The following is a 26,088-nucleotide window of genomic DNA, read 5'->3' as shown; positions in this document are numbered from 1 at the left end:
GCCTCCGAATAGGATACCGCTTAGCTGAATGAACTGCATCACAATACTTTCTAGGCCATTCTGGTGACTTCGGTTACTGTGAAGCCAAAATAAAGTCACATCACTTGCCCCTCTTCCATCTAAACCGTTCAGCTGGACATGTTAAATTAGAACTATTAGATTACACTGTACACATAGACTCGCACTGTTCCACAATTTATACTTTTGTCGAGTCGTGTTGACATATTGTAAATCAAAAGACTTGAGTGGAATTCCCAGCTGGCTTTCGCAAGAGGTATTAAACGTGAGAGGTGAAATGTCATTTATATCAAACTTGTGACACATTTGGTATCAAAGGAGCGAAAACGGAAAAGAATGAATTGATCTGAAGTCAGAACTGCCATTAAACTTCTTAAAGCAGTGTTCTCGGCGATGTCATTCAACTTTGTGACGTCATAGCATTGTATGATCCTGGTGATGTCAAGTCATTGTCAGGTCATTAACTGATGACGTCACTGCGTTATGGCAGTTCAGTTGTTGCGATATGTACATGTCCATGTAATACATTTTTATTAAACGAGTGAATGATTTGGTATCAAACGAGCGAATGATATGATATGAACTTTGTTTTTGACACCCCGATATCATCTTCGATATCTCCGACATAGTGGAGACGTCCTCGGTCAGATGTGGCTGTCTCGGGATGACATGGGGCGGGATATGAAAAATGAAGTATAATAATCATTACACATTATATGCATTGTGACATGAATCAACCCTTATCACTACATATCAACATATCACTACAAACAACGGCGTAGGAGGAGTGATTTGAATAGTAAATGAATTATCACAATTGTGTACATTATTTGATGTAAAGTCAACAATCAGTATGAACTTATATCGATATATTGATAAAAGTGTAATGACAGATTCTTCATAATTATGATATATTTGCAACTCACCAACCTAGCTGTTATATACTGGGGATCATTAACTCGATCCGGTAAGATTACCTTATTCTCCTGAATTGTTTGAATTGTATTTTTTATCCTAGATTCACATTTATTTAATCCAAACAGACCCCACACCTCAAAGGGTTCTATATTTCCCATATGGGTACAATGTGTGAAGTCCATTTCTAGTGTCCTCCCGCCGTGATGTTGCTGGAATATTGCTAAAAGTGGGGTAAAACCAAACTCAGTTTGTCAGTGAGTCAAGGCTGAGCTGGTAAACTTTGAAACCAGCTTATTTTTTACCGTACGAGTTATCCACCTTGGCCGCCAGAGCGCAGTCACTACATCCGGCGCGGAATAGCTAAGGAAAACAAATCTGGGCACGTTTGAAATGACTCTAAGGATGCAGAACTATATGGAAAAACATAAAATAGGTCCTCTGTTTGAGGTCAGTAGTAAAATCAAGTTATTCAGTTTAAAAAGTTAACGATGTCACGAGTGAAGGTACAACTGCGTTCACTTAATGCAATCATTTTTTGTCACTTTCCGATGCGGAATACATCTAAGTCAGATATTCAAACTGAGAAGCCTACAATTATTCTGGTTCTGTTACTAGCAACATAAGAGTCTTTCTTGTCCTCATTATATAGGTGTGTCTACGTCGCTGACTAGAAATAATAAATAACAGTTTCTTTTCGCAATTCAGGTTTCTTCTTTTATAATGTCAAATAAATACTAGATCTTGATGTTGTGAGTTCACCATGTTCATTGTTTCACAAGTATTATGTTTCTTCAGTTTATGTATGTATGTTCGTGATCTCTTCCATAAAGGATCTCATGAACAAGGTGTTACGAGATATGCCAGAAGATCCCCTTGTCTATGTCCTGAGAGCAGTTTACAAGAAGGCTGGATTAGAAATTCCACAGGTAGAGGAGGATGTTTCTGTATATATAACTTATTTGGTATTTGTAAGTTAAAGGTTTGTAGTATGTTTGTGTGTACAAACATACAATTATGTAAAAGAGTATTATGCCAAGTTTTAAAGTTTGTGGTGCTGTATTCTAAAGGTAGCCCTAGTATGCTATAAAATTGTCTCCCACGAGTCCCAGATCTCAGATTCTATCATTTGGGTTAACCTCAATGACCCATTGTGCCATTACATGACTTCTTTGGCTAATTATTATTTAATTGCCAGTTTTTGTTCTCTAGATTTCTTAACATTTTTATGTAAGTGAGGTAACTCATACACCAAAAACCAAAGCCACCTGTTTTCATGAACATGAAAATATACTTTTCAATCGGGCTTTCTTTATTTCAGTATTGGATTTTCTCACAAACTTGGTCAGGTGTAACTCAATGCTTCACTGTTCTCATTGCCAGTGCAACATTTAGGCTGGGTTGAAACTTGCATTAAGTTGCAATCTGACTGGTACATTAGACCTAAGGGTTTAGGCAATCAAGTTTGTCAAGAGTGGGCAGTTTGAGATTGTGACAACCATGGGATTTTAGTGCAGGTTTACAAATTACTGGCCCAAGATATATTGAAGTTGCTCAATAATATTTTTTTGCTACTGTTTACATTCAATCCTCTAGGGGTTAAGACAGACTAAAATATTTGTTGTGACATACTGAAACCCATACCTCACTGACCCGGAGGATTATATGTATATATGTATAATTATTATGAGGTTTTATGCATGATTTGGTTTGAAATATGTGATTGGGATGCTAATGAAATCAGAATAGGTTATATAGTCACATGTTAGTGGGGAAGGAATCAAAGCACTGTGTTTGGATAGCTACATATTTTCTCTTGTCTTTCATCACTATACCTCACACACTTTTAAGCAGCAGTGGAAGACTTAAAAATAACTCAACAATTTTCAAAGCTCATGTAGTTTTACTTGCATACCTTTGAATCAACAAAATATTTCAACGTCACTATATCCCCCAACATGTCCTGATTTGACACGATACACGACATGGTCCTCATATGACCACTGAACCACCAAGTGGTTTAAATTGAAGTCCTTATTAGACTTCTAATACTTGTGCCCTGATTTAGCACTGTATGCGAGACAGTCACCGATAGCGTGGCTGCCCTAATGAAAACATATCTAAAACTCTCCTGCTCAGTGGCCATGTACACTGATGCAGGCGTCTGCGTGTGATGCATGTTTTTCACCAATCGCTACCCACATTGTTCAAGTGGTGTGTTTGTGCAAATGTTTTGTGTTCGGTCGGACCTTCTGTCCACACACAATGTTAGGTGCTTTTTGTGAGAGGCCTGACTATCTGACACATTGCTCCTGATATTAGATACTAGTTTGTCTGATTCAAGCACATTGATCTACAGGCAGTTACACTGAAACACAAAATCCAACTTAGATGTAAGTAAGGAACAGTAGTATTTAGAATGAGGGGGCTATTAGTATTATTTTAAAGTTGCTTTTTAGAGACCTAAATGTTGTAGAGAAGTAGTTGTTAGCAAAGATGTATGGCTTTGAGTACATTTCTTCTTTCAGTGCATGTTTAGATACCAGTGCCTTTAACATGACTGGTAACAACTGGCTAGAAAAAGTTGTGTTATTTAGAATTATAATTTCAGAGAGAAAAATTACAATTGTCACAGGGAATAGCTGTTGCAATAATCGGGTCATGGTGATGAGAAGTATTTTTCCATTTTGAAGGACTGTGAGTTTGGTGATTGTTCTTATATTCCAGGACATCAGGCATGGTGGATTGAGGCGAAGTCCGTCAGGCATGGGTGAGTAGAATTAGTACAAGTAAGCAAAACACACATGTGAACTTGTGTTTAAAAGAGTTGACATAGAAAATACATTATATGTCCTTGACCACCTCGCTGGACATAAAATAAAATATGATAGTAATATGTGCATGTTTGTGATTATCAGCGTGTTAATGTGGTGTCCTTTCAGCACGTGGAAGAAGTAAGAGTCCAGACAAAATGCCAGTGTCCAGTAGTGCAGGTGAGTCCCTTCGGTTCTCAGTTACCTTTGTTACATGTACAATATCATTAGACTAATAATTTAGAGCTTATTAGTTGACAGTCTGTCATATATACCTTATATTTGAAGTTTGCAAAACTTTGCTCTTAGATGCAGCTTTAGGAACCCGTGACTATGACAAGCCATGGAAGTCACAGGCCAAGAGACTCAAGCCCAAAAAGTCCTCAGATGATGCCGAACTATCAAGATGTAAGTGTCCGAATATGGGGTGGATGATACCTTTAGTGTTTATGTTAATCTCACCAGGTTGTAAATGATGGTATATACCTGCCATCTATGATGTTTGTGGTAAGTAAATCAGATCTAAGTTGATGTCTTTCAGCAGTCTCCCGTCATTTAAATACAGATGTTTATCTTTTTATTACATATAGATCAGTCTGTGTGTTGTGACAAAGTGTAGTCACAGAATCCCTTTGTACAGCAAGTTGTTTCTGCTTGTCATCATCTCTCTGTTGATAATTCTCATCCTTGATAATCTCCAAGGTATACATACTGATAAATCCCCACTGGCACCCTGGATGCATCTATGACCCAGCCCGATAACTGCCTTAGCTCCCTTTGCTGGCTTCTATCCAGTCAGGTGTCTACGCTGGGATGTTGAGTGTACCAATCACAAGGCCTCCATCACGACTCATTTCTGCTTCTTCAGTAAACGTTAATGTTATAAGGTAGAAGGAGTTCTTGTATGTTTCAAGGTTTCAGACCTGTCAGCTTGTCTGTATGAGTTTTTCCCCAAATCTTAGATGCACAGTGAACAAACATTTGTTGAAATTAGCCATCAATGCATCCAGGGCTCTTGAGATTTATTGGAGCATGTACCCTGGCAGGATGCTCTCTGTCCTGATGCTTGGTAATCCTAGGCATTGGCACTCGTCATACATACTCTCCAATCGTGTCATCTGTGGCCATACATATATAATGGGTGTAATTTAATCATTTGTACTGCACTACATTTCTGTCATTATTGAGCTTTACATCAGCAGCCAGCCTGACAGATTGAGCAAGTGTTCTGTACACCTGAATATCAAAGTTGTTAATGGCAACTTTGGTTGAGAGTGAAGGTGTTTACTTGTTTTCATTAATCTTCTGTATATCTAGAAAAGGCGTTTCTTGTGTTGTCAGACTGACTGGGATTGTCTGGTAGCCTAGTGGTTAAAGATTCTTCTCCTCACACCAAAGACCTAGGTTCAATTTTCAGATGGGTACATTGTGAGAAGTCCATTTCTGGCATCTTTTGCCATGATATTGCTGGAATATTACTAAAGGTGGCATAGACTGACTCACTCACTCACTTAAGAGTCATAAGACCAACCTGTCGTTTCTGTGGACAAGAAGTCCTGACATTGGTGACTCAGTAGTCTGAGGTGGTGCTATTTGCTGTGCAAAGCTGCATCTCTTGGGGATACCAGAAACCAGGGTGTGTGGGTTGGAGTCCTGGATGACCCAGATTATGTTTCTATCTTTGCCATCACCTGTGTCTTGGGGTTTCTCCAAACTGGTAAACACGAAACGAAGACCCTGCACTCAGGTTGTCCTCCCACATTAAGCATTGTGCAGTCTTTTGACTGGAGTACTGTTGAATGTGGGAGAAAAAACAATTTGCTCAGTGACTCTCTCACATAGGACAAATCCATTCAAGTGCAAGAAATATCATAGCTTATTTTCACTGGTGAAAATATAGTGTAATTTGATTGGGTAGCTGTTTGCGTCACATCATCCAGAGGTAAAGCGTTCGTATCATGGCAGGATGGCAATATGGTACATAGGATTGTCAAGCATGGATTATCATCACGATTTTACAATTGTTCAAATTTCAGCTCAGAGCTCCAGACTACACTCCGCCCCACTCAGTGACAGTACTGTAGGGGAGTTGCTTAGAGTGACACCGGTCAAACTGGGCAGGTGTTGTTATATTATCAGCATGTTAGACTGGTCCAGGTGACCATGTCAAGGTGACCAGGTCAAGGAAATAGTGTCAGGTGCATGGTGGCAGTAGCTACTAATGTCAGTATGGTGGATGGCTTGCTTTATTGTAGAATGAAGACCAGTCTCCTTATACCCAATCATAGCACATCTTTACAAGAATAAAAAATTCTAAAAATAATTAATATTGCATAACCAGTTCATTTAAAAAGAGTGTGACCATTATGATTTGACAGAATTATTGTAAAGTATGTTTAGCCAAATTCCTTTCGGAGGAATAACTTAAATATTTTTTAAAGACAATATTTCCAGTGATGTAGTCATTCACTCTGCTACTGATACACCTGATAAATAATATACTTGTATTTGCATGTTTTTACCCTGTAACTAGAGGGTTTAAGAGGAGTTTGGATGGTCATGAGAGAAATCAGTGATTCCATACCATCAGTCATGCTAACCACTAACTTCTTACCCCAGTTATCCATAATATTCTGAATTACTTCAGTCATAAAGGTCATGGAATGGTTGGTGAATGAATGGAATCTTATCCATGTAAAAACTCTGTGATGGAACATACTTGAGAATTGTGTTCTATATGTCATTGTTTTGGGTTATCATGACATCAAAAACATGAGATGAAAAAGGTTTTTATAGTCTAGCAACATAATATTTATCAAGACAGTTTCAGATATACATACATTTAAGAATATGAAGGTATGTGAAGGCCTTATCCATACAAATACAAAAATACATCTGGCTGCAGAGATGAAAGATGATTAAATTTCACCAATGTTAGAATCTCAATTTCAAGTCAGATCAGATTTATGTGAGTATTTATTAAGATTGAAATATCACAGCTTAAGAGATAAGAAGATATAGCTGGCCAGTCAGGCTACCTAGATTTCTCTTCTCCAGCCGATAAGAAAGAAGACACACATTGTGGAAAGTGACTTATCAGGAACGACAGGCAAGTGGCAGAATATGGTGTCTCAGAGATCAGGCATGTCATGTTTTGAGTGGTTCCATGGCATGTGCATTTTACTGGGAAATATTGTGATGCCCATTTTGCATGAAGAACATAATGGAATAAGCACAAGTTTTGTGTGGAATACATTGCGGAATAATTTGAGATGTCTTTATTGTCTTTAACCTAATACATTACATAAGGCATGTGGTAGGCAAACACTATTACGTTAAGTGCCAAGCATGTGATAAAGGATGTATATTTGTCAGGCTTGACTAAAGTCAAGAATGTCCAGGAAAACCAGAAGTTTTGACTCAATGGCCATAAAAATACAAGCCTACAAGTGTTGGTGCATGAGAAATCCCATTATGGATTTTGGAGCTCTTTCCTTTTAATAGGTCAGTTCGGCCTCTGTGTATATTGTAAATATGATCCTGGTAATTGTTTGTATAGTTAGCTTTATCTTACCTCAAACATAAACGTCATTTTCTGATTGGCTGAGAGCTTTTCTCTTATTTTCAATGTTACCTGCTGGGAATGACAAACTGAGGGAATTCATTTGGTACTTCGTGTTTGTGTTAGTGAGTAATCATTATTTTTTGTAACGGAGTCGCCAGAAATGTATGGAGATTACTGGTGTTTGCAAATGCAAATCAGTGGAAGAGAGATAGCTCTCAATTTTGTTTTTCAGTCCTCTGTTGTTGGTAGTGGCTAATGGCACTCCATGGTCGAGTCTGATACCTGTGCTTCAAACAGTTCAAACTTAACATTGAGGTGTTTGGTAGGATAAAAGGTCGAGGTCTGAGTGCCCTCCATGTTTGTTTATGTTTCCATCAAACTTGTAATGTATTATGAACATATTGGAAATTTAGCGACTTGCCATGCTTGTTTCATATTTTTTTATGGTTTTCAATTCATACTGAGAATGTTTGAATGGCAATGCTAACAGCAAGTATTGTTACATTGTTATTGCCTATCTAGGAGAGCTACAGTGCTGTGGCATTTTTCTTAACTTCATCCATTGAATATTGCTGCTCTGTTTTGTAGTATATAATGAGAAAGTGCATGACTTTACACTGAAGTGTATGAACAAATTGACAAACAGACCAGAGGCTTACAGTTTTAATCGCATAATTTAACCTACCTTATATCATATATGCTTGACACTTTTAAATATTTGCTTTGAAGCATGAAACAAAGTGGATGATAAATGCTTGGTCTATGTCCATAATACATGTAATGAGAGTATGGAGATGGAGATAGATTTTGGTGTATGGCTAAGTAAATGTATTCACCATCAGTTCAGCTGGCCTAGTTTCATAGCAGTAGAATTACCTTCAGTTCAAGTGTGTAGTGCAAGGGAAGTAACCCTTCAACTTGTCATTCCGTAAACAGTTTGCTTTCAGTTGAGCTTTACTTTAAAGCCTCTTTAAAGTGCCCTTAGAATAAATACAATATATTTTTTAATTAAATTTTAATGATCAACACACTAATCAGAAAGAGAGGTCTTATTCATAAAACTGTTGTTTCAGCTTTTTTATCTTGTTCACAGATATAAAGATGGTTTCTGATCTATATCAACAAGTATCTTATGTGTGTTACATTAGCTCGGCGCCAGAGACCAGACTGGAACAGTGATGTGAAGATGAAGACAACATCGTTTGATGAGCTGTGGGAAGATACGTCTCCTTTGAAGAGAGATGACCCAGTACGATCAGAGACTGTCGGGATTATGAAGAAATCCTGGGCCAGGGTGGGACTGGATGTAAGCCATGAGACAATTATTTTTTTGTTCACTGTTTTATAAAATGAATTGTTCACAGTGCAGATTGCACAACTTATGTATTTTTCATCTAAATAGAAATGTCTGTCAGTCAGGGATTTTGATAGGTATATTGTTTCAAAGTATCCGTCATTTTGTATCAAACATTTATTGACTGTGGAAAATGTTTACATTCATTGAACAAATCAGTTCGTAACTTGTATGCACATTGCTTTGTCATCCCCCTGGCATGTAATGCGGAGGGATATAGTTGACGCCTCGTCTGTCCGTAATTATTTTGTTTCCGGAACTCAAAACCGTTCAATATTTTTAAACCAAAATTGCTAGATAAAATAAACTGAGCCTCTGGTTGGGCCCAGATTTCTGGAATTTTTTTTTTGTTTCCATTTCCAAAGCATCGCTCAAAAACTGTTCAATATTTTCAATATTCAAGATATGTGTGGCAGACCCCAAATTGGTGCCTTTTGCTATTTGCAGATTTTTGCCATTTGTATTTTTTCCGGTTTCCATGGAAACGATTTGAACTTAATGTCAAAAGGGAGGGATGGGCTCCGTTTCCAGAGCACAACTCGAAAACCATTTGGCATCGTTTAACAGACCTTGGCAGATATATAAGACAGATCTTGAAGTGGTACCTTTTGGCATTTGTATTTTTCCATTTTTTCCACAGAAACGATTCAAAGTGAGTCTAAAAGAACATCAAGTAACTGTCAGAAGATTTGTCCTCTCAAATATGTTGGGGCCAGGGGGATATGTCATCTTCTGAAGACTCTTGTTTTCTGTGTTTTCTGTGTTTCCTGTGGGATTAGACCCTGAAAACAAATAACCATAAAATATTTTAGTGGCAATTATACTCTTAATTTTTAAACTTATTGTGTCTTGTGGTGAGAAAGTGTTTAGCCTACCACATGCCTTTTCTCCCTAGGCCTTTCTTGTCCATTCTCCCAAGCACTCCATGCTACCTTCATTGTTAGACAGCGTCCAAACTGTTATGAAAAGCATGCGGCATGCCCCACTATGTAACCATGTGACCACCTCTGAATCATAGTTCTCCTTCTTGTTGCACCTGAGCTTGGACTTGAGTTACTTTACTCATTGTTTTGTTGAGTAACATTAACATCGTGGAAAAGACCAACCAGCCTAAGAAGATTGGAAAGTGTGGACATTGCAACAAGGTATTCCCTGATAGCGACCCACATTTTCCCTGCATTGATTGTGTGGGACAATATAAATGAGGGAGTCAGTGCAGTGAGGGAAATGCAAGCATCTTACCTTTCAGGTTTTAGGGGATTACAATAGGGCTTGCACTTGACGTGTTGGATAGACCAAGATATGCAGCATCGTTAGCAATGCGCTTCAATAATATCCTGAAGTTTGTCTCTCCAATACTCGCTTTGGACCTCAGTGGTCTCATGGGTGGGTCTCAATGCCTGTGTCTTCTCCCCACCAGCTTTTCTACTCAGAGTGATCTAAAAGTAAAAACTGCAGTCGACCTTGCAGATTCAACTGGATTTGGTTGCATCTTTCTAGCCAACCAGAAGTTGGTTTTAGATCTGGCATGTCTTGCAGAACCAAACACAGTTCTGCTTCCTGATTGGGACGACCTGTTGTTACACCGTCACTCGTATCCATGCCATAGTGCTCATTGCACCCTGTCTCTGCACATTCAGCATATTTGCAAAAGTCCCTTTAGCAAAGGGGTACTTTCATAAAGTGACTATGACCATTACTTGTGCTCACCAGAATTCCACCCTCTCACTTTATGACGATAAGTGGAATTACCTCGCTGTTGTCGGTATTGGCCACCACCACAGGTTCTAGGGTCTCTATGGTTCCTGAGCTACAGTATTTACTCTGGTCCTTCAAGTTGGCTGATCAGTCTAAGAAATGTAGACCTCCTGCATTGGATTTGCCAGTAGTGCTGCATCATTTGGTCTCATAATACTATGGATTCCTAGAGCAGAAGGACTTTGAGCAGATTTCTTTCAAAACATTCTACCATGTGACCTTAGCTACAGCTGCTAGGATTTCTGAACTCCATTTTGTGGATGTCCAGTTCAAGAGGAAGAAACATGGCAATGTCCTCCTCGTTCTCCACTGGGACTTTGCAGCAAAAAATCAGATGCCTAGACATTTTTACCATCTTGCCTTTGCCCATGATCCTTTGCATCATGATACTGAAGACCTGAAGCTGTGTCCTGTTATCGCTTTGCACAGTTTCCTTGCTGCTTCTGAGGATCGCTGCCATCTCCGCTTTTTTATTTCATCTTTTCATTCCTTTATCCTCAACATCCACTGTGGAAGTGTGTAGCACCACCTCATCCTTCTGGAATGAGGGCCACCATTTTATGGGCTTATGGCTTTGCTTGATTACCACCTCTGGCAGCTTTCAGTCCACATGAGACACAGGGCATTAGCTTTTACGATGGCTGTAGAAAGACATTGCTCTGTCCATGCCATTATGGAATGGTGTTCTGTGCGATCTGACTCAGTCTACCCCTTCCACTATTTAGGGTATCTTTTGGTCAAGGATGTCCAAGGGCTGTACCAGTTTGGACCCCTTGTTCTGGCACAACAACTGTCCACGGACCAATAACACAGATACCATGCGGTTGCTGCTTTCGTGCATTTTCCTGCATATAAGTCTGAACCTGATGTCTGTCATTGTTCTTCTTGTTATGGTTTTTTTTATCATGCTAAGACATGGAGAAACTATCACCTGGATGGATCTGGAGCATGGTTCTATTTCTATTTCCTGATCTCTACTTTTTGAAACAATTATATCAGTTATAATAATTGATTTATAGAGTGCGTATTTCCAAAAGTTAAAGCAAAGTGTGTAACTCCTGAATTCCAGTGGTTTTCTTTGTGTTCCAGCTTGAAAGTTGCCAGACTCAGGTTTCTTTTGACTGAACTTATGTAATTTGTAAAGGAGTGAGGCTCAATTTGATGTTGTCTGGAACTGAGTGTTTGAACTGTGAATTGTTCTTCTCTTTCACCTGGGCCTGGTCAGTGTCTGTGGAGATCTTCTCGAAGCAGGGGCTTGCCTGGTTATTGTCAAAAGACTTTAATATACGGGATACCTCATAAATCGTGGAGAGGTAAGGTCTAACTTGTGTCCTTTTGTAGCTTAACACCACGTCATTCAGGACCACCCATCTCCCTGGGAGATGTTGTGCTTTGTAAGCTAAGGAGTTCAGGAGAACTCATCACAAACATAAGAGTTGTGTGAGTTGTAGCAGGCCTCTCTTCTGCATTGCTATCTACGGGGCATCAGTGTCCCATCATCTTGCAGTAGGATAAGTGCATCCGTGAAATAGGATAAGTTTAAACATTTGAAAATTTTAGTTATAAATTGCATATTTATATACATAGGCTATATCATGCGATGGATTTCTGCTCAACCTCTCCTCTGTTCAGATTAGCCAAGGATAAGTTTATCCAGTGACTCCAAGAACAAGAATGCTGATTCAAAGGTGATCACATGGTTAGATCATGGGTCATGCTGCATGCTGTGTGCTTTTCATGATGACTGGGAAGCTGTCTTAAAAAGACGGTAGCATGGTGTGCTTGGATGAATGGACTAAGGAGGTCTAAGGAGAAAAGTTTACATTGTTTCACTCAGTGTTGAAGCAAGGGAGAGAAGTGCATACCTTACGACATGATCAGTGTATAATTGTACAATTAATAGCTACAATTTTTACTTCCCCCTCCCCCCAGGACGAAGATGACAACATATACAGCAGCAACAAATACACAGGTCCTCGCCACGCCCACTTTAAGTCTGATGAGGATCTCCTGGCTGCGGAGAATATTGTGTCGTCTCGTAAGGACAACGTTTACCAGGAGAAAACTGTAGGGAAGAGGTGAGTTGTACTGTACATTAGGTACATTCTGAAGTGGGAAAGGAAAATGGGATTTGAGACTTTTGCGCTTACATAACCATGTATATGCACTTGTGTGTATGTGTCTACTTTTACTGCTTGAGTACTGTCAGTTATCGTGTGCTATTCTTATGAGGTAAAACGCTTCAATTTCTAATGGTTATACCCCAATCACACAGTTTATACTTATTAGTACACTGAATTGAGCCCCTTTATTCCATGTAATATCCTGTTGTATGGTGAACTGAAGACAAACCAGTCATTTCGTCACGATGATTGTACCTCTCATACTTAACTTACCAGAGTCATTGCTCTAAGTTTGAAATTCCTCAGGGCTCCCATACTTTAACATGGAGTGCTTGAAGGGTTGCGATAACACCGTGGGACAGGGACAAATTATTTGCCACAAGGGAACACACTAATTACTATCCATTTCATTTATGCTTGCTTATTACCCTGTTTGGGCCATACTTTCAGAATGGATGTTGTAGCCAGTAGTGCATTGAAGAGCATTTTACAAACATATTCTCAAGTTTGGTTGTTGAATTTTACCCCCAATTTTAGACTTATGGGGGTGGAGATGTTTGATTTAGAGATGTTGATGTCTGTTTAAAGCAAATCATCTCGAAGTCACAAACTCAATGCTGCACAGCATCGTCAGGAGCTTGAGAAGTTGTTGTTAGAGTCTGAGAAGAGGCCTACAGATTTGGGCTACACAGAGGAACCAGGGGAGGATGATGAAGCCTTAGAGATGCTGGGTGAGACGGTCATGGCATTGGGTCCTAATTGCAGCTCATGTGACAGCCCATTTGTGGTGTTTTCTTCCAGAATATTTCTATAAGCAGTCTTTTTGCTGTTATAACAACATGTAGATCATGTTCAACAGTATGGTTTGATTATATTTTCAACGTGGGGTGCAGTATTTCTTAAATGTGTTGCATAGTGGATGTTGTTGGATATTTGGTGTCAAGATATACTTTTTGATGAACCATAGTCTGTCAAGGCTCCTAAATCCTCAGTACAAACAAACACTGGGACCTGCATGTCTGAAGTCTATATCTGGACAACTATGTTATCAACAATATTTACTGAAAATGTTATGCTGTTAGATTGTATTTGAGCGCTGTGAGAGCAATGCTTCATGGCATTATCAGAGGATGTCTGTATGGTAGTTCTTGTGTTGGTAACACCCCAGTGTTGGCTTTCAGAGGATGCTGATGATTTGAGAAGAGAAGGAGTGACCAACATCCCAGCTTCAGGCTACAGACTTAGTAAGGTGGGCAGAGAGAGTAAAACAGCTTGTGGTATCCAGGCCAGTTGCTCATAGGTGTCCTTGTCCTTGTCTTTTGGTTAACATTGTTTGCAGAATAAGCCCTTAGAAACATTCCGTGGTGAATCCATGTAGAATCAGTCCTTACAAGCTTTCTGTGGGGAATCCATGTAGATCTGGTCCTTTGAGAAGTTCAGTGGGGATTCCCTGCGGAATCAGTCCTTAGAAACATTCCAAGAGAATCCATGTAGATTTGGTACTTAGGAATGTGTTTGGGAGATTCCATGCAGAATCTGTCCTTAGAAACTTGCACTTGTCCCTGTTGTGATTTTGTGCAGAGTATGTCCTTATAAACCAGTGCTTCTTGACTCGAGGGTTTTCCAGCCAGGGTAAAGTGCTCTCGGAAATAGAAAAAACTGTTTTTAGGCTGTTGCTTTGTATCCCTACAATTTACACAATTACAAATCACATATGTTTAAATAACCCACGTCAGCCTAACTGGACATTTAGTGGGATGCATTATAGGATATCCACAGAAGCATGTTTACTCGCAAAATCAGGCAAAACTTTAAAAAAGGTACGAATAGCTGCGGAAAACAATAGTTAGACTACAGATGGCAATTACATTGCTCAGCCAGGTATGACAACGGACCTTTGACTCTCCTGGCATGAAATGCATGTGCTGCTTATGGGTACAGGGGGTCATCTCAAAGATATTTTATGCTTTTTTGTATGTAACGAATATGTCTCATCTATTGATCATCTTCTTATGTGTCTTCCTGTCATAAAGTTTATGTTAAGATATGTAAGAGAGTATGATAGCCATAGAAAAGCTTAAATCAGCTATTGTATTAAATGTCTCAGAATAGATGGGTAGCATGACCACTTGATGATCAACAGGACTGAATATTATTTGTAAATTGTTATAACATGCCATTTACCTCCCAACTTTGATTCCCCTAAAGGATTATCTTAGCTGATATCTCCATCCCCAGTCTGACACCCATCCTTACACACCGTTTAATATGACCCCTTTATACCCGTTTCCTTTTATAGTGACAGGGAGACTCCATGGTAGCTACATCCTTAGTAGTTTCAGTATTAAAGTTATTATTCTTTACATCAGCTATCGCTTATGATGAACCTAAGTTTACTTTTTAAATGGGCATTTAGAAAGTGTCATTTGTAATACCTTGTCATGGCACACCAATTTGCACAAAGTAATGACTGTTCCTAATAAGTCGCTTTGGACTTTCTGTACTGCACTGACATTGCTCACTTCTGCACTAATCTCTCCTCACTGAAGCCCTACATGTCTTATCTCCCTACCACTAAGAATGTAGTTGGGCCAATATTAGTTCAACAGATATTTCACACGTTCACATATTAACAACATAAATTGTAGATACGAATGCTAAAAAACATTTTTTTATTATTTCCGACAGTACTTTCGGACCCAGTTCACCATGTTTGACTTGTGAGCTGATGGTGGTCTATGGGTTCCTGCTGACTGTCTGTCCTTATGGTATTTGTATCCTGTCAGATTGATCATTTACTCATTCTATCAACCACTAGTTTATTAACCAATCTGATTTTAGAAAAATGTATTTATATTCATCTCTTGCTTTTGGTAGATCATGCGTCAGCGACAATCAGAGCCGACTGTAAAACTGAACATCAAGTACGTATATTCTTGTTACTACACATTGTTTCTTTCATGACTTGACCTGTGAAGATCCAGGGTAGAACAGGCCTTCAGCAACCCATGCTTGCCATAAAAGGCGACTATGCTTGTTGTAAGAGGCATCTAGTGGGATTGGTGGTCAGGATCACTGACTTGGTTGACATGTGTCATCAGTTCCCAGTTGCGCAAATTGATGCTCATGGTGTTGATCACTGGATTGTCTGGTCCAGACTCGATTATTTACAAACCACCACCATATAGCTGGAACATTGCTGAGTGTGTCGTAGAACTGAACTCACTCACTTGCTCTTTCATGACTGGATCTTAACCATGAAACATTCCATATGTTTATCAGAAAGCTTTCAGTATATTGTCAACAGCATCTGTACTGTGAGAGTACAGCCGTGACTTTGTCGATTTGGGAGTAGGATTACTAAATAAGTAATTCAACTTCATGTTACGCAGCAATCATTTCTTGTTTAATGTAATGTTAGCTAAGATACATGTGTGCATTTGTTATCACCCACTTTGTGTTGCTTATCGTAGACCAGTAACAGTTTCCAAGAGTGAGTACACAGAGTTTGAATAGCTCCAATGGTTATTGTTTGTTCACCCTGTTGTTTATATTCTGAAAATAGCTTCTTTGAATCTTTATTGACTTTGCTTGCACATGGTTGTTTTTTTCCTGTTCTTATTTCTTCTGCAAGTTGAACTGTAGAAAATGTTTATATCAAGGTAGTATAAAGAGAATGTGAAAACAGACTGCAAAAATTTGCATTTGCTGGACGTTACAGAAAACATTCATTTAACTTTGATTGAATAATCAATATCAATTTCCAAATCATCAAAATGAGGTTTTTTTGATGGGATATATTGATGTGAATCAGTGTTAGACATTGGGAATAACGGATGAATTTTCAAGGTCCCTTGGAACATGATTAAACTCGGTGCCATGATTAAATTCATGATTAAGGTCATGATACCAAATAAAATATGGAAGTAACACATTATTTTTTACGTCTGATTGGTAGAACACTTTGAAGTACCTGTGACCCAGGTCACGATTATGTTTGACATACAAGTATTCTGAGTCTGCATTCATCCATGTGAGTCCAGCAGTTGTGCCAAATGTCTTTTGTGGAGCCAGGCTATGAGTGGTATGCTTAGTGTAGCTTACATGAGTATGTGTAGATCCTGTAGTAGTGTAGAGGAATGTACATACGCTGCTGCAAAGTCTTTCACTGACCGCCGGGCAGTAATCTAATGGACATAAAAAGCACAAATATGCCTTTTTTAAAAGAACAATTAAAAAATGACCAATTTGCAGCAAAGTATATATTGCACTGCTTGTCTAATGATGTGTTGTGGTAGTTATCTCCCCTGTCTAACTCTCATACCCCATGGTCTGTACGTCTTCCAGTCTTTTTCCACGGCCTGAGCCAGCACCTTCAGTACAAGGTATGTCAGCCGCCATGCCATCCTCTACACTGTGTGCCAGACAAAATGCCATTCGTTTGATATCAGATTTTCTCAACGATGAAAGCGTGGTTTGACATGTTTTTCCACTTTGTCACAAGTTTTTACAGTTCTTGTACAGTGCGACTACTAACATATCCTTACTGCTACATTTTTATTTTCCCCCTTCTTATCAAAATGTCAGAAACAGTTTAATCTGTGATTGTTTTGTTGTGAATAATCATATGATAGTGTATTATTTATGCATAAATATTGTCTTTTCTTGTTGGCATATAGTACCAAAGTGTTTCAATATTGTCTCATTCAGATAATGTCATAAGATCTGATTTTCATGATGCATAGGTTGTATGTGCAGCAGATATTTGTCTTATGTATTTATGTATATGTAAAAGCGTTTGTGTGATCATGTTTGCCTAATCCAGATATGATGATCATTTTTTCAGATAATGTTAATATGAATAATAAGAAATTATGCTTAGAGAAATTTGAAAAGAAAATCTGTTTCAACATATTATCTAAGAAATTAATTTCATATTATTTTATGATTATGTACACGAGAGTTTGTATTCATGACTCTATTGAGGAAAATATATTATCATGTGTTTGAAGTAGACTAACTGAAGAGAACTATAATACTGTGTATTTAGAATAGACTTATTTGTCCAATAACATGGCTCTAAAATCATATGAGTCTTGTAGTCTGGAGTCATACTGGTCATGAGCTGCTCTTTGTGACAAGTGATTCTCTAGTCTCAGGTGGAGCATGTCGTGGAGTGTCTCCTCACTACCCTGCTCACCTTCAGTTAATAGATCATCCTTAACGCACCATGTTTTTCTTTAAGGAGATCCATATGAGGAGTATGGAGTATATGACTCTGACATGGAGTACAGACCACGTGCAGGTCAGTTGTGTGTCGTATGCTGCCAACACAATTTTTTCATGTGACTGTAGTCAATCTGTGATGTTCATTTCTACCCGTGCCCTTATTCTTGGAATGTACATAGCCCCAAGAATTCTTAATTTTAATCGTAGCCAATGTGTTAAGAATGGGCTTAAGAAATTCGTAGGGCTATGGATGTTTCAAGAATTGCTAGCTGGATTCCTTTATATTACTGAGGTCAGTCTCTCATGCCTGGTTAATTATCAGCCCATTCATTTAGAGACAACCTGTCGAATGACATGAATTATCTAATTACAAACATGTATTACACTAATATTGTTCTGTCATGTCAGTTACTAGTGTATATTAGCCTGCCTGTCTTGTTATAAACCTACATTACTACAGGCAGTCTGTCATGTCATGTCAGTTACCGACCTCTGTTACTGTAGGCAGTGTGTCATGTCAATGATCAACTTATATTAATATATGCAATATGTCATGTCAATTATCAATCTATATTGCTGTACACAATGTGTCGTGTCAATTATCAACCTGTATTACTATAGGCAATCTGTCATGTTAGTTACTGACCTATGTCACGATAGGCAATCTGTCAGGGTCATATTACCAGTTAATACAACACGATATGTGTTACACGTTTTTTGGAGACAGTTGTTTTCCCCAATGACTAGGTTAAACATTATTGTAATATTTGCATTTTCTGACCCTGATTTGTGGTATTTAGTCGAGTTTAAACTGTAACATGATGATATCTGAAAACATGTGAACAGGTTGAAAATGTTGTTTCAGGAAGTCCGTCTGGAGTTGAGAGTGATGATGAGTTTGAGAGCGTATCCCAGGTGACGGGCCCGGTAAGTGTAAGTCATCACTTTTCACATCACTGTTGTTGTTTTAGATGTTGGCACAGCTTTCACACTGCCAGTGTTGCTGTCTTTCCTGGATGACTGTATGTTTGTCTGTCTGGCTAAAGAAACAACTAAACTGGATTTGGAGGTCATGCTCACTAACTTTATTGATGTCTCCCTCTGGTTTACCTGACTCAGACTCTATGAAGGATGTACAGTGGTGATTTGGATGTTATTATATTGACTGTTCTAAGATGCTTTGATGAAAGATCAAAGGCACTGACAATACTTTATCAGAAAATAATGTGCACTTTTTGCATTATGTCACAATGTGTTGATGTCACTGCGCCATTCCAGTCTGCCCCCTTGTAATCAAACTTTGTTGCATTACGTCACAATGTAACTGACGTTTCGGTGGATGTCAGTTGCCATCGCCTCGTACAGTCTCCCACAGTAAACTGATTCGTCGCATCAAATTTCTTAATTTGCAGTTGCATCACACAGCTAACATCACTGGTGGAAACATTACGTTTATGTTTTCCGAAGGATAAAATGTCTCACAGTTCGACTCCAAAATTTTCAGAGACACAGTAATGTTTGCAATGTTTACATTCCCACAATGCAGTTGTGGAATGTCGCATGACTAGTCAGCTTCAGCTGAATGTACTGACCTAAACTTTCGTTAGTAGTAGAAATGAGGCAGTCATATTGCCTTGTATGGTTTAAGAGAATCACAGATGTAATTAAAATGATCTAGAGAAGATATGTAACCCGAATATAAACTGTCACCAAACTGTTCATCATTTGTTTTTCTACTAACGTTTGTCTTAACGTAGGGGGCTGACACGTCAAAAGAACAGTGCATCAGTTAGCCCTGCGTGAGGATTCTTAATTGAGGTCACAGACACCGTTGTTTGTTTTCTACCATAGATTAATCGAAATTAGGCTTAGAAATTATTAAATACTGCATCCTAGAAAAGAAATACAGTTTGTTCTACCACCATGTATGGTGTAGTAAAACACACTTTTGCCCTGAACTATTATTTTGTGAAAGCACTCGGACGCAAGCTTTGTGTGTGTGCTTTATTACATTATGCATGGTGGTAGAACAAACTGTATTTCTTAATGACATAGACTGACAAACAAAACATGGCTTGAACAATGGTATTGATCCTGAATCTTCTTTGATATAAACAATTTTTCATGATCAAGCATCTTAAAAGGGTTATCTCCACTGAATGAGCCACCAAATATCTTGTTCATCTTCTGCATCTCCAGTTTAGGGTGTTGATGAATGCTTGATGTTTTCTGTGTGGTTTTCTTGAAAAGAGTGCTTTTCTACTGTGCTTTATGTGCCAGATGTTTATTTACTATATTTGAAATCCAAGTGTATTTCAGTGTACATGAACAGACCTACCTGTGGAAACCAGCAGAGATTAATTTTGCCGCTTTGAATAGAAATAGTTACATGTGTACATGACAGATTAGAAAAATCTCCAAAAAGTGAGAATCATAATGATTAATATCCATCACATTTTCAGTGGAGACCTCAACAAGCTAAATTAGTGCATTATTTGGTTCCATGGAGAATGTTTCTGGTTTTGATAATACAAAGCACACAATAGTATTTACTCCTGTTTCTAACGTGTGTGCCTCTCTATGTGAAGTGTATTTGATCCATAGTTTGGTTACTCTCAGTTTTCACTGGTAGGCCTGACTTTATGCAAAGATTTTCATCATTCAGTATATGCAAGTAAGTGTTAAATTCATATTCAAATACAAACTGTTCAATATTGCTCGCTTGATTTGATTGATACACATGTCATTGTTCAGATTAACATTAAACGTGCTCAGTCACTACAGCTGTGCTCACTGCTGTCTGAATACGGTTTGGATCAGTTCTACTTCTCTTCCAACTGCTAACATTCTTCATGGTTCTTTCAGAGACGCCCTGTGTGGAATGTTCCTGATTCTGATGGTAGGTGCACATATTCTTCCCTTGAACAAATTACTCTGCGAGAAGTCATTTACCATTAGAAAATAAATAGCCAGTATTACCTTGTTATAAAATATATGTGTATGTAAAATGGCCTTACCAAAGACTTACGAGATGTGATCAGATATTACAGAAACTTGTGAAATGAAACAGAACTCATTAGCCCAAAACGTCCGAAGTTGCTCATCTAGAAATTTTTATAGGTAATAACTGGTCATATCTGTCATGTCAGCCAAATTGATAATTCACTGCCTGCCTGTTATCATCACATGACAGAATGGTTTGCTGCATGTTGAGATGTAATGTGTGTCGGCGTAAATATCCCACATGGTGTCAGATATACAGGAGAGATGACCATGGCAGGAAAACAATTTGACTACAAGACAACTTCCAGAAAGTGTCTTTAATTTTACCAGGGATATCATGCAAGTGTGTGAGTGATATTACATTTTTGTGTCAACAGGAGAAAGCTACATACCACGTCCTGCTTTCTCCACTCCACAACCAAGCAAGGCCAAGGGAAGACCGTCAAAGCACAGGTGTGCATACTTTATGTTCATGTAATCCTGCTTTGTTTGAATCCCATGTTGATGATATTATTACTTTGAGATCTGAGGATGAACAATCCATTATGAAAATGTATATCTACGGGTTCAGATGTCTTTTTCTATCTTCTTTGCTGGACATTTTAGAAGTTGAGTTGATGAAGAAGTGACATCTGGTACATTAGTGCTACCAACACAAGTTGTATGATACACTAAAGAAACACCATTCTATAACTAGTCTGATTTCAGCATGAGATGGTGGTACTATATATTGTGTTATCATGTGCTATGTCTTTCCACAGACACCTCTCCTCCACCAGTCCAGCTAGGTGTTATGTTATATTCTCTTCTAGTTACCACACATTGTGTGTTTCCACAGACACCTCTTCTCCACTGGTACAACTAGGTGTTATGTTATATTCTCTTCTAGTTACCACACGTTGTGTGTTTCCACAGACACCTCTTCTCCACTGGTACAGCTAGGTGTTATGTTATATTCTCTTCTAGTTACCACAAGTTGTGTGTTTCCACAGACACCTCTTCTCCACTGGTACAACTAGGTGTTATGTTATATTCTCTTCTAGTTACCACACGTTGTGTGTTTCCACAGACACCTATCCTCCACTGGTCCAGCTAGGTACAGCTAGGTGTTATGTTATATTCTCTTCTAGTTACCACATGTTGTGTGTTTCCACAGACATCTCTCCTCCACTGGTCCAGCTAGGCACAGCTAGGTGTTATGTTATATTCTCCTGTAGTTACCACATGTTGTGTGTTTCCACAGACACCTCTCCTCCACTGGTCCAGCTAGGTGTTATGTTATATTCTCCTCTAGTTACCACATGTTGTGTGTTCCCACAGACATCTCTCCTCCACTGGTCCAGCTAGGTACAACATCCAGAGTCCTGGTCGGTCACTGGAGAGCGTGGATGACTCTACACAGGAGGGTGTGAAGACATGGACTCCAGGAGCTGGCAGCTCTCATCAGGTAGTACTTGAGTTAACTGAAGTATTTATTATGTCTGGCCACTGGATGTGACTCAGGACATGTGACCATAAACGTCATATTCGGTATGCTGGGGTACCAAGTCTCAGGAATGTTATTCAATCTGCAACGAAGACAATCTACACTATGTCAGACTGGGGTGGTAAAGTAGCCTAGTGGTTAAGGTGTTTGCTGGTCATGCTGAAGACCTGGGTTCGATTCCCCATGTGGGTACAACATCTGAAGCCCATTTCTGGTGTTCCCTGTCATGATATTGCTGTAATATTGCTAAAAGTGACATAAAACTGGACTTACTGAGTCACTCAATGTCAAGTTATGTGTTTGTTACTGATATTTTCCTCTACTCAAGTGGTCAAAGTTTTCACTGAGTATCACTTGTTTCCATTCCAAGTTATGACATTTGGTCGAATATATCTTGAATCCTATTCATAGCAGAGTTATGCACGACTCTGTACTCCCTAAGACTCAACTAGTGACTTCTGTGGTGATGATAGTGTTGTCGTTGTTTGACAGAGATTGATGTCCCCTGATGGAGGCAATGAGGTGAGAGAGTCCTTACAGTCGGCTCGAGGGGGATGGACATTTCCAGACGATTCTGATGCCAGTTTCACAGAATTCAGCAACAGTAAGTCACTCCTTTGAATAGCCTTGCTTGTGTTTTGATCAACTAGATCTGCAGGACGTGATTAGACCTGAAATTCTTACATGATATTACAGAAATTTCATTGGTGTTTTGGTTGGTATCATGAGTTTGCTAGAGACCGGTCTTTTCTTCTTTTAGGGAAGGGATCATCACATAGAGAACCACGAGGTAAGTTGTACCTGTGAGCTATGCTGGTAAGCCATACCAGTAACCCAGACCTTTTTAGACGGATCTGTTTCTTCAACTCTACCAAAGAAGCCATGTGTTTAATGTTAACCTGGTACAGTATGCATTTGTTATTGCCCAAGCAACTAACCTTGTAACCTGACAATATACTTATACACAGTGCAGGTATGGCCACCTAGTGGTAAAGGCATCACACCAAAGACCTGTGTTTGATTCCCCATGTCACATTCACACTTGAATGATAATACAGGTTCTGCTAATGATTTATCAAAGCTGTATTATATTGGAATTCTTGATGTTTGTATTCCATGACAGGATCACTATATTGAATCCTGTATTCTTGTCACTTGTGGTCTTTGTTTTGTCCCCACCAAACTTATGAAGTAGGAATGAGTTAGTGAGTCTGGCTTTACACGGCTTTTAGCAATATTCCATTGATAGCACGGTGGGGGACACCAGAAATGGGCGTCACACATTGTACCTATGTGGGAAATCGTACCTGGGTCTTCAGCATGACAAGTGAATGATTTGTCCGCTAGATCTAGACCTCCCCACTGCCCCATGAACTAGGAGGTTCATCAAAGAAGTAATCAATAGTCTTTAACTTGGGATTGGTCCACAACATATGTCATTAGAACATACCTCAAACATCAGACTTGAAACAACTGCAATCCTGTTTTCTCTTTTCAGCATACTGACCTAGGGGAGGGAAGCACAGGCTGACAACTGTTAATGGATTTTATGGTTTATTGGTTTATAGTAAATTGTTGTTATGTCATATATCACTGTTACATTGTAGGTTACATGAGGCCTTTTTGAACTAGAAAGTTTTGGTACTGAAACTGTATTTTTCTAACAAAGTAGACCCGGTTTATGGACATCAGATTTTATAGCTTACTGTAATAGTATGTGTATGGTCCATATCCTTGTACTGAGAGAACCTGATTGGTATCAGTGATACAGAGATTGGAGCTCTGATATATGATAGCCCTTATGTACTGTGATATGTCTGGTGGATGCATATTTGTTGTCTTAGGTCCTTTCATTCTGACAGAAACTGACTGTGATATTTTCAACTGTCCATATCATACTCATTGTATACACATATTTCATGTACATTTTACTTCATGAATTATATGAATAAAAAGTTTAGTTGAGTATGTTTTTTAGTTCATCTGGTATTGTGAGTCGGTATTACACACTTGGACAGATTCCTCATTGTAAAAACAAAAGACCGGATCTTCAATTTGTGTGATGGGAGCTCAAGACCTATAGAACCTTACAGCTATTGAAATTCCTGAAATTAATGCTAGTGCATTATCTTTAGACTTGTGCCAAGGATTAGGCAAAACCTAATGATAGTATTCCTCATTGACCAGAGGCCCATTTGTCGTGAACCATTTGTCAATCGATAGTTTTGCTGAAAATTGAAACTGAATGAAACTTACAGAAAATGAAGCTCATGTGGTAAACATGTTTTGTGTTGTTCAAAAATGAGTAGTTGCAATCTTTGGGAATTTATATTTTATGCTAAACCAGACTACAAACATCAATATGTATGAAAGTATACAAAACGATTTCACCGCCCTGCCAGGGCAGGTCTGAATATCAACAGATTGAAGGTCACATCAGTCACTGGCCACAGTTATCTGAGGTTGAACATGTCGACATTGCACCAATCATCAAGTGTAATTCATGAAAACATTGTATTATTCAATGAATAAAGATAAGATGAAACTAAATACATTGATGTCTTTAGCATCACAACAATGTGTTCCCTTGGACACAGGGACGCTGTTGCTCGACAGGTTAGGTAAGTTGGATCGAGCTGTCAAGTAGTAGGGATTGACTTGATATCAGTGTACCCGATGGCATGGTGTAATGTCAGTCACAGTCTTGTCTGGTTTGTTTTACTGAATTTAAAGACCACCATTATGATGCAGTAGTATAAGACTGCCCCTACTGTTTCCCTAGTCCCCCTACCAGGTGTATATTCATGCCTGAAATCACACAGCATTTTCTTGGGCTGCTGATGTAGAGGCTTGTGCCCTCATATGATGGAAAGGTTTCAGCTGGGACAGCTTCCTCAACATTTATCAAATATGTGTTTCCAAAATGAAGCAAAACAACTTGATCTACATAATAGATTAAAGACTCTTACCAAAAGACTTAAAAATAAATAAACAACAACTTTATTCTATTTTTGTACATTTATTTTCGATGAAGGAAACAGGTCCTGTGTACACCCATTTGTAGACTCCACAGCGAACCATTGCAACCTTGGTAATGTGATCTTTCCATGCTCCAGGGTGCGACACACCCGACAAGTCCATTCCATTTTCTTGAAACAATTAAAGCAAAGGAACATCACACATGAAACTCCCTCAAAGAAGTTAATACATATGTTTTATTATAAATTATGTTTAACCGCCAATAGAGTGTTATCGTGCAAAAATAAAATGGATAAAAAAGTGAACTTCAGTTAGAAAACAGTCACAGTTAAAATCACGAGTTATGAAGGAGTCACTATCTGTAACGTGGGAACTATGTACGTGGCGCGAGAATATAACTGACTGGCGTTCAACATTAATCTCTCGTCATGGCTAAATGTAAAATAAAATAAAATATAATAAAATGGGTATATTTAAATGGGATGCCATATGAGAACGTATTGAAGAATTAAACCCCCTGCATTACAGCCATGCCTTCTGCTAATTTCAGAATACTTGATGTTAAATGTTGGTACCAGATATCTCTTACTTTTGTCATTGTAAGCTCATTCGTTGCCTTCTCAAAGCATTGTCACCTCTGGAACCAGGGTTATAGTTACAGACAGGATTGTGGATTTGACGCGACCACAATGCCTTGAAAAATTATGTAAACGGACATTTCCCTTTAAGTTCCCCCATGGAAATTAAGACAACTGATTTTTAAAAGTTAACTAATAAATACGGTGTAGTTGTGTACGGTGTGCAATCGATTTTCGCTTACCTACAATACCAAAAAATACCAAACG

General features: G+C 38.7%; 1 protein-coding gene across 6 annotated transcripts; it reads left to right on the top strand.

The window, feature by feature from the left end:
- Positions 1-1,243: 1,243 nt before the first annotated feature.
- LOC137277503 (uncharacterized protein C8orf34 homolog) lies at positions 1,244-24,818 on the top strand. 6 transcript variants are annotated; one of them, XM_067809260.1, is made up of 20 exons: positions 1,244-1,383; positions 1,767-1,862; positions 3,661-3,703; positions 3,876-3,926; positions 4,056-4,154; positions 5,783-5,863; positions 8,460-8,617; positions 12,356-12,501; positions 13,135-13,277; positions 13,728-13,795; positions 15,424-15,470; positions 16,894-16,931; positions 17,792-17,851; positions 18,641-18,708; positions 20,641-20,674; positions 21,156-21,231; positions 22,099-22,225; positions 22,757-22,868; positions 23,025-23,054; positions 23,763-24,809. In XM_067809260.1, exons 1-20 carry the CDS (start codon positions 1,327-1,329, stop codon positions 23,768-23,770), a joined length of 1,542 nt encoding a protein of 513 aa, XP_067665361.1. In that variant the 5' UTR covers positions 1,244-1,326; the 3' UTR covers positions 23,771-24,809. The 6 variants fall into 6 exon arrangements, with proteins under 6 accessions (XP_067665361.1, XP_067665360.1, XP_067665362.1 ...); XM_067809259.1 differs by having other exon boundaries at positions 18,641-18,702; positions 23,763-24,230; XM_067809261.1 differs by lacking the exon at positions 5,783-5,863 and having other exon boundaries at positions 23,763-24,818.
- The last annotated feature ends 1,270 nt before the right edge of the window (positions 24,819-26,088 follow it).

The sequence above is a fragment of the Haliotis asinina genome, chromosome 3 (genome assembly GCF_037392515.1).
Source record: "Haliotis asinina isolate JCU_RB_2024 chromosome 3, JCU_Hal_asi_v2, whole genome shotgun sequence".
NCBI classification, from domain to species: Eukaryota; Metazoa; Mollusca; class Gastropoda; order Lepetellida; family Haliotidae; genus Haliotis; species Haliotis asinina.
This window is presented reverse-complemented; position numbering and strand designations above follow the sequence as displayed.

Coding starts and splice junctions, on each gene's coding strand:
- LOC137277503 (XM_067809260.1), top strand. CDS start 1,327: ATGACTCTAAGGATGCAGAACTATATGGAAAAACATAAAATAGGTCCT. Junction 12,502..13,134: donor GAGAAAACTGTAGGGAAGAG/GTGAGTTGTACT, acceptor GTCTGTTTAAAG/CAAATCATCTCGAAGTCACA. Junction 20,675..21,155: donor GAATGTTCCTGATTCTGATG/GTAGGTGCACAT, acceptor TTGTGTCAACAG/GAGAAAGCTACATACCACGT.